The sequence below is a fragment of the Nansenia antarctica genome (assembly GCF_963989245.1).
Source record: "Nansenia antarctica genome assembly, chromosome: 5".
Classification (NCBI taxonomy): Eukaryota; Metazoa; Chordata; class Actinopteri; order Argentiniformes; family Microstomatidae; genus Nansenia; species Nansenia antarctica.
In genome coordinates this window covers 63,987,910-63,997,726 of record NC_137690.1, presented here as the reverse complement: position 1 = coordinate 63,997,726, position 9,817 = coordinate 63,987,910, and the positions used below count along the sequence as shown (strand labels likewise).

The 9,817-nt window shown below is 42.1% G+C and overlaps 1 protein-coding gene across 1 annotated transcript; it reads right to left on the bottom strand.

The window, feature by feature from the left end:
• Window positions 1–342: 342 nt before the first annotated feature.
• On the bottom strand, window positions 343–8,601 carry LOC308157540 (actin-related protein 3). Its single transcript, XM_080531119.1, has 12 exons — window positions 8,414–8,601; window positions 6,839–6,894; window positions 5,418–5,542; window positions 5,096–5,206; window positions 4,837–4,932; window positions 4,621–4,728; window positions 4,334–4,477; window positions 2,978–3,151; window positions 2,795–2,887; window positions 2,519–2,644; window positions 2,340–2,423; window positions 343–1,027 (listed from the first exon to the last, which is right to left on the bottom strand). The coding sequence occupies exons 1-12, from the start codon at window positions 8,455–8,457 to the stop codon at window positions 932–934; spliced, it is 1,257 nt and encodes a 418-aa protein (XP_080387245.1). The 5' UTR covers window positions 8,458–8,601; the 3' UTR covers window positions 343–931.
• Between the last annotated feature and the right edge of the window lie 1,216 nt (window positions 8,602–9,817).

The following is a 9,817-nucleotide window of genomic DNA, read 5'->3' as shown; positions in this document are numbered from 1 at the left end:
TGGAGATGCATATACAATCGGCTTGCATCAAAGATGCTAGTCCTTTTCTTCCTCAATTGAGCCTTTGACGGGCCTCCTAACTCAATGACGGCATTGCCATGGAGACCTGTCACATCAAAAACACACTTATAGAAATATCTGCCTTTATTGGAATGTTGGTAGGTGTTGAAATCCACACTTTGTCATTAGAGTACAGTACAAATGAGATGCAACAGTGATGGTTCAACAGTAATTTAGACATCAATTATTCTACTTTTTTGAGTCGGGGTTCAAGAACATAATATATTCCAAGGCCTGCTTCAAAGTGAGTATGTAACAACAAAAAAACAAATGAACAAAACATTCAACAAAAAAAGTGATTTTAATTGTACACAATGTTGAATTGATGGTACGACTAAATTATGGTTTGCGAGAAATACAACCACATTGTCAATGTCACATTGCTGTTATGAGTTCATGTTACTTTGTTCTTGATTATCCATCATTATATATATAAAAAACTTTATATGAAATATAAACAAGCTCTACCTATACAGAGAGAGAGAGAGAGAGAGTGCATCTGAACTAAAGAGATATTGATCAACTAAATATACATCAACCCTGTATTTATTAGGATACCATAATAATATACTTTGGGCAAATAACCATAAGTGATATTTATTTTTACCATGATTTTAAACATTAGAACTATTCTGAGTCCACACACACATTGCTCTGAGGATGCTTTTGGCTTAGACACCATTTTACTCTCCTTTGAAGACATTCACAACAGTGTGCCCGTCTGATGGTTTGGTCTGGTCATTCTCTTCCTGTATTTCTCGGTAAACGCTGCCCCCTATAGGCAAGATCAGCAGCACCTGTAGCGTGCAGTTGCTCTCTCCATTCCCACCTTTATCCGACTGCAAGCCCCAGTGATTCCTGAGGGAAGTTCTTAAGACATGACCCCAAACACAGGGTTGTGGCGGCAGATACTTGGTCCAATCTCCTCGTAGTCCTTTTTGGTGTGGCACACTTGGTAAAACTCAGGCTGGGGGGGAGAGTAGATATGAGTTTTATTATCAATTAGGTTACATTATTTAATCAACAATCAATGTATTTGTATGCATGAAATGGCCATGAGCTGCATCGTGAGTTACATAGGCTACATAAGCCCAAATCATGCACTGACCGCAGTCTCTAGCAAAGCCAACCTCAATTCAATTCAATTCAATTCAACTTTGTTCGCCATGTGCAGTGCACTAGGAACATGACTTGGTATTCTCCATGCTGAACAAGCTGCAGTACATACAACAACGAGACGACAACACAACAATACTCAAGACAATACAGTACCAATATGAGTGAAAATACACTGTACAACCTAGTGCAAAAACATGTAAAGTGCAAGGTGCAATGATTAGGAGTTATTGAGGAGAGCTACGGCTTTGGGGAAGAAACTGTTCAAGTGGCGTGATGTTTTTTTTTACAAGAAACTCTGACACGGTAACTCTGGAATGGAGCTTACACCTGAGGCATTCAAGGGCTCGCCCTCTCCCATTTGTACTGGAGCAGCGGTCATGCGCCACCCGTCAATCATAGAGGCTCAGTGCACGAGACATTGCTGCTTGTCTTGTTGCAGCTTTCGCGTGGTTTTGGTTTAAAATTCCCAATTTCAGGCAAAAACCTGATGGTGTGTTCCATCAAAACAAACAGAAAGAGAATGTATAGCTGCAAGCAGCCATGGCGAGGTCTAAGCCAAGCCTGCTGGTGTCACACAATATCACACCGCATACAGGGCACACACAGAACACTGTGGGAAAATGATGAACATGATGTGTTTCGAGTGACTGATAAGAGTTTTGTTAGCATTTCTAAGTTTCAGAAATGCTCATGATGTATTTAGTTATTTTTTCTGAGTGGGGCAGTCCCACTTGTATTTTTCTTTTGATTGACAGAGACAGTATAGATTATGAGTTTATGACTGGAAGGATGGGTGAGAGAGAGAGAGAGAGAGAGAGAGAGAGAGAGAGAGAGAGAGAGAGAGAGAGAGAGAGAGAGAGAGAGAGAGAGAGAGAGAAGGGATGACAAGCAGGACATGTCCGCGGCCGGAATCGAACCAGGAACCCTGCGGTTACATGGTCGACGCTTAACCTAAGCGCCCCATTCAGTTGTGTTTTCAATGTTGTGACAGACTATAAACATCTTCTTTCCCAAAAGATTGAACATAGAGATATTCATTTTAGGCTACATACCCCAGCCCTATAGTCTAACATATCCTACTCAAATTCCTGACTTTTCTTTTAATTTCCCATTGATAACATGAAGTGAGTGATAAAGATCCATTCTGTTCCAATACTCACCGTTGACGCCAACATGGACCCACCAAACCAGACAGCGTATCTCTGCATGTGATGAGTGATGACTTGCACATCAATGGGTTTGGGCTGCAAAAGACACACAATAAATTCAATATACAGCTACGTCATTACCGAGCCAATGCTGATCATTGTACCTATTTGGGCTGTTCCCAGCGTCTGACCTTTAACTTGCCACCACTCAGCTCCTCGCTGATTTTCAACCGGCCGTCTACTGTCCTTTTCAGGTCCCTCTGCAGACGACGGCCAAAGTCCCTGAACATAGTGGAGCCTCCGGAGAGAACAATGTTCTGTATAGCAAGAGGTAGACAAGACAAGATATTTGCTGTAGTGTACATTCACCTAATCTTAGAAACACTCCAAAACAAGTAACATAGAATAGTAAGCATCCTTTCCTATTGTTAAGGTATGCGAGCTATAACCAGGATGTTGGGACTTGCCTTATAAAGAGGACGTCTGACGTCAATGGGGCAGTTCTGAATAACCTCGTCAACGACCTCAGAGATCGGCTGGGTGAAGTCAGGATTGGCAAACTGTGGGAAGTGAAAGGTGACTGTGAATTTAATGAAGACACAGCAATGGGGCAGGCTATAATCTCTGAATGATCAATATGACCAGGTTACCTCAGGGTGGAAGAAGATCTCCGGCCCAAGGAAGCGCTCGTAGCCCACATCGATGGTGAACTCTTTCTTGCTGATAGAGTTGATGCCTGTGTATTGCTTGATCCATTTGGACCCGTCCGTGTCATACTTGCTGAACTCTTTCACCAAATCAGGGCATACATAGCTGAACCGCTCCTAGAACACAGTACCCCACACACACATTATATATATATACACACACAGGCAACTAAATGTAAGTGAACCCTTTGGAATTACCTGCATTTATGTATACATTCTAAAAAAAAGACTCTGTTCATGAGTCTACGACATGTAAAACATTGAACAGGCATGGTGTTCATGGCAGGACACCAGGGAGGAAGCCGCTGCTCTAAAAAAACACATACCAAAAAACACTGCTGCGCGCCTGAAGTTTGCCAAAGAGCATCTTGACAACACTACTGGGAAGATATTTTGTGGACTGAACTAAGAAACTTAGAAACTAAGGTTGAATTGAATTTTTTATATGGTGTAAAAAGGGCACCGGATACCAATATGAAAACACCATCTCAACAGTGACGTATGGTGGAGGGAGCATCATGATTTGGGGAAGCTTTGCTGCCTCGGGGCCTGGAAAGCTTGCCATCATCAAGGGGAAAATGAATTCCCAAGTTTATCAAGGTATCATACAGGATATCAGGGTGGCTGTCAGCTAGCTGAAGCTCAGTGGAAGTTGACCAGTTGACAATGACCAGAAACATCGAAGTAAATATACTACAGAATGGCTTCAGAAAAATAATATCTGCCTTTTGGAGTGGCCCAGTCAGAGCTCAGACCTTAACTCAACAGAGATGCTGTGGAATGACCTCAAGAGAGACGTTTATACCAGACATCCTAAGAACATGGCTGAGCTGAAGTAATTCTGTAAGGAAGAACGGTCCAAAATTCCTCCTGAACATGATGCAGCTCTGATCCGCAGCTGGAAGTGCTTGCTTGAGGTTATTGCTGCCAAAGGAGGTTTGTCCAGTTATTCAATCCAAGGGTTCACTTACTTTTTCCACTAGCACTGTGAATGTTCAACGGGTGTATTCAATTAAGTGTTATTAGCTAAAGCACATTGTGTTTGTCTATACTTATGAAGATCAGATCCCACTTTATGAACAATTAATGCAGAAAACCAGGCAATTCCAAAGTATTCGCATACTTTTTCTTGCCAATGTATATATAGATATAGATAGATAGATAGAGATAGAGATAGAGAGATAGAGAGATAGAGAGATAGAGAGAGAGAGAGAGAGAGAGAGAGAGAGAGACCCCACATTGGCAGCACGCTGAGTGTGAGAGACGGTGTAAGAGGTGTGGAGAGGAAGGAGGACACACCTTGACAGCTTTGGCCGTCTCAAGAGACTGCTCAGGAGGGATCCCCACTTCCCTCTCCCTCAGCAGCTGCTGGGTGAAGTATGTGATGTCTCGACCAGCGATGGGGATATGCTTTATACAGCTGCCGATGACGTACCCTTCCGCCTGAGAAGGACAAGAAGAACCACAAATTGTACACCACTAGCTCACAGTTCGAGTGATTTAAATATCTACGCATGCGCTTCAATCTATTATGGAAAATCTACTGTTCATGCGTTGCCTTGTGATAATCCAGCGAAGGCACTTACCACAGGGATGACGTGGGTGACACCGTCTCCACTGTCGATCACGGTCCCGGTCAGTGTCCTCTCGCCCACTTGCCTGGATGTCCAGGAGGCTGCCAACGCCAGCACAGCCTGGGGGGATACAACACATATGTCTTTCCACCTCCACCAACAAAGAAATCCAACTGAGGTCTATACTAGAGAATGAGGGCGGAGGGGGGTAAGGTGTACTGGACTTACCTGAACAGCGATGTATAGACCGGGAACGTTGAAGGACTCAAACATAATTTCTGCCGTGTACTCTCTGTTTTCAGGAGTATTCAAGGGAGGCTCTGTCTGTGAAAAATAAAATAAAAAAAATAATAACAACCCTATGAGTCATTTGCTGCTGTGAGTTCGAGCCTGCTCCTCCATTTATCTCAATAACGTGCCCACCGATTCCAATAGCTGTTGACGCATTATGAGCATTTCCATACTAATGTATACTCTCTAAACTGACCAAGAGAAAGTAGTGGTCTTCTGGCTCTGCCCGCAGATACTTGAAGATGACCTGTTCCATGAACCGCTCCATGAGGTCCCAGTCTTCCACTATCCCATGACGAATGGGCCACTAGAAAACAGGGAAGCATGCAGACGTACACAGGCAGACGTACACAGACAGACACACACAACGACACACACACACACACACACACACACACACACACACACACACACAGACAGACAGACACAGTATGAATGGATGTTTGCAGTTGCAGACAGTACACAGTGAAAAAGATCTTTCAATCAAGCTTAGGTTTAGGGAACCCTGTCCACCCTACCTTTGTGGCATAGTTGGGTTTGTCAATGGCCTCGTCACCGATGAAGAAGTCCAGATCATCCACACCTTTCATCATCCTGCGCTGGGCCTGGTCTCCAACCTTGGCAGACTCTTTGATTGCAATACCTAAAGGTTGAGAATGTTAAATACCATAATAATTTCTCATCCAAAATCCCCAACAACACTTCGCGTTTGGTTCGCATATACCACAAAGCCCGGAGGTTCATCAAAGTACCCAGCCACCCCATTTCTATTATTTGTATTACTACCACTTTTTTATTGCTCAATTTGTCTCTGGTCTTATTTGTCACTTACAACTGTAGTCATTTGTCTTTATTTGTCTCACTTCTCTCTTATAACTATTGCCACTTTATATATCTTGTCGCTGCAATGTCAAGGGGATTGAAGCCTTAAGAATGTTTATTCTTTTAAAATGTACTATTATACTTGTATAATGCGATGCAACAATAAACTTGAAACTATGCCGGAAAGCTAGAAATGTGATGGCGCAGGTGGGCGTACACGCCGTACAGTATTTCAATTAGTAAGGAGTCAACTTTTTAAATGTCCATTAACGTCCTACACAACAAGGTGCTAATGTTGGAAACTGAAGACTCTAAATGTAGCCTAGGCTTTATCATCTTGTGTACTTTCCGCCCGACAGGAAGATGGCATGGCAACACTAGTAAATGATTGTAGTGAGCAGGGGCATAATGACTAGGCTATAGCTTCCTCTCAAGCAGTGCATGACCAGATTTCAAGTGCAGAAAACACTTTCAATAAATATGAGTACTCACAAAAATGTATATGTACGTATACATGCAAGCCTCGAATAACTAGTCTCACCAAGTTAGAGTCTCCATAGATGGAGAGTCTGATGGTCAATCATAATGCAAGTGGGGCTGGGAGCAGTTATCCATCCGGTGAACTTTGACAGCACCATGGATTCTATCGACAAATAGGTGCTTGAAATGTAGGCAGGGATTTCAACTGGAACTTTCTTTCATGGGGAGTAACTGACAACTTCCTATCTCCTGTTTACGTCCTACTCCCCCAGAATCTCAATGAGCCTGATCATAAGAAATACATTTTTTACAAAGACCACTGTTGAAGAGAAAATAATCTCAGCTTTTCAGGATACAATATCATGTTCCAACATCCAAAACTGAATTTCAATGTACGCTAGTGTTTAGAATGATCATGGTGTTTTGTGTGTTCACCCGCCAACTGAACCACATCAGTGTGAGTCTGGTCAAATGTGTCTAAAATAGTCCATAATAGATTTTTTTTGTTGAAAATCATGATTCTAGAGTAAAAAAAAAAAAAAAAAAAAAAACAGTTGTAGTACTATTGTTTATAGATAATAAAAAATAAAAAATAAAGAATACTGTATACTAATAAGTCTAAAACAATTCAACTTACATGATGGAACGATAAACTGTGGCTCTGTGTTCCCAGCGTATCCAATCTTCGTATATCTAAAAAGAAAAAGAGAGAAGGTTCTAGCAAGATGATGCATCACTCTAACCTGGTTGGCTAGAAGGAGAAGAAGAAGAGGAAGTCTCTATGCAAAATATGTGGTAATCAGTCCATCTCTCCCTTTCCATGGACTAGGGCCCCCAACCACATGCTAGCTTTTTAAAATGTTTATTATTGCCATTTGATATTATTCATGAGATTTTTTTGTGTCCTACATCAGTTGCACGATGGGTGGGTTGGGGGGAGCGGGGGGGTTAATGAGTTGAACTGGCACTGTATGTATTCTTTAATGCACTACTGCTTCCATTATTAGGCTACATCAGGGGTCGTCCAACCCTCATCCGGGAGAGCAACCCTCCTGCAGGTTTTCACTGAAACCATAACCTCCTAGCTCGGAAAGCCTGGAGAAATCCTTTGCAGAATGTAGTCTATCTAACAAAGGGGTGGAAACCTGTTTGAAATGAGCGATGCCTCGCGACACGTTAAACCAAATCAAATTCCTTGCTTGGATGGGGCAACAACTCTCCGTATAATAGTAACAAGCAATCATTCTATGGGTGTGGAGGGAGGAATATAACATCCAATGAAATTGCAAGCACAATCTCTCTCACGGTCTGCCCACTAAAATTCCCAGACCTACATGGCTAGGCGAGACTACTCAAACATTAACACACACACACACACACACACACACACACACACACACACACACACACACACACACACACACACACACACACACACACACACACACACACACACACCTCTACTAATTAGCTACTCAGTCACCTTGTAGATCAAGTTGATCAGGTGTGCTAGGGTTGGAGTGGATAGGATGGTAGCTCTCCAGGAGGAGGGTTGGGCTCCCCTGGGCTACACGAATCAGTCCCTCAATTTGTATATTTACTCTACAATTAATGTAGGCCTACACACAAGTAAATCCAATCAAAGAGAGTGGGATCTTTTTTGAGCAGACGAAAATGTATATTATTAGCATCAAGGATAAGTACTCTAATGTGTGGAACAAGTCAGTGCAGTCAGTGACACACAGGCTCTTAATCTCTGATCTGAGTGTGACAAACTAGTGACAGATTGACTGCCCAGCCTTGAATGAGCAGTATTAGGGAGGGGTCTGCTTTAGAAGTTAGGTTACAGGCTGGCTAACAAATATGTTTGCATGAAATTGGAATATACACATTTTCTTTTTCACAGATAATACATTCATGTATTCAAGTCATGTATTATAGCAGAAAATGATAGCTATGTAGCTAGGCCAGTGAAGACAGTGAAAGTAAATGAGGAAGTACAGCCAGGCTAAATAAAATAGGACCAAACAACCCGATGGCAAAAAGGTTGGCGTTGAGTTGAATTAACAAGGTAAAGCAGCACATCTTAATTAAAACTCCCCTAATTCCATCCTTCACGTTAATAAATATTATAATATAAAACCGATCTATTATAGCAAAACTACACGGTGTCAACCTGGGCTAACGCGTTAGCATCCGCTAGCTTACTTACCCTGTGCCACAGTCAACAACACAAGCCGGTAACCGACCAGCCATGATTTTACTCGAGTATCTATTGAATACGGTAGTTGAACGGTAGTGTGTTACAATGTCGTATTACTGAATATGAAGTAAACTCGATGTGTTTCGGCCGGTGGAAAAAAAGATGACCGACTTGAGGGCAGCTGATTCTTCCGTAATCATTCAGGAGACGATACGATGCGGAAGTTGAAATTGACGCGACGCGACGCGTTTACGCGATTACGCGGCACTGAATCATAGATGTTGAAACGTAGCTATAATAATATCTATGTTATTCATCGATCTGAACCCTGATTTGGACCAAGTAAAATGAGTGCTATATCGGACATTCTCACTATAGCATTGCTAAAGATATAAATTATCTCTTCTTCTTTCCCTATTATGACATTATCCGCGCAACCAGCTGACTTCCCGGACCGTCCAGCAGAGGGCGGTGTTGAGCTGATAAAGAGGACTGCGGATGGGAGTGTGACTTGTGTGAATCATATTCTTTCTGTCTGGAATATCAGACACAAAACTAAACGTTTTTAAACTTTCCATGTTAAACTTCAGTGTCGTACATGTCTGCCCCCCCCCCCTGTTTTAGATACGTTAAGACTTTGCAGGGTTTATTTAGAGATGTATTTTTTCTTTATTTTTGTTGTAGCCTATAAGCAGTTCATACAGTAGCCTTTAATTATGTCCACCAATTAACTGTCAATCAATGTTTTGGGTTTGTTTAAAGCTACGATCCTGAATTCATATGTAAGAAACATCTGAACCACCACTTTCTTAAATCTGAAAGATGGGGCAAGAGAAATGTTTCCTCTCTCAAATTGATTGATAGAGCAAAGGCTTCTAGGGTCGACAGTCAATGAGACATTTAACATGATAAACATATTTGGAAGCTATTGGAAATTATACATTGTTTGTTTACATGGATTTTTTTAAAAATATAAACAATGGTGTAAAAGGACCAATGGGTTTTGGTGGGGAGTTGTACAAGCTTGAGGCATTCTTCAAGAGTCAATGGGTAAATACTAACATTGATTGATTTGACCATTGATCATTAGTAATAATTGCCTATTGCACCTTTAAACAATGTAGCAAAAACTGGCGATTAGGTTCAACTGCAATGATAGTGAGTGATCCGTTTCACCTCAGACCCCAGAAGCTTTCATCATTTCAACATCAATGAAAGCTGAGCGGTGCTGTACCTCCCACAGAGCTCATCTACACAGGCCGGCCCTGCCCAAAGATGATGCTATTGATTTACCCCCCATCAACAGCCAAGGAGGGTGGCGTTCTCCTTCCAAGACCACATGGAGGGCCACTGATAAAGAAGATATATTATCAGAGAGGGCACTTGGGGGGCGGAGCTGGATCCATCACGTAT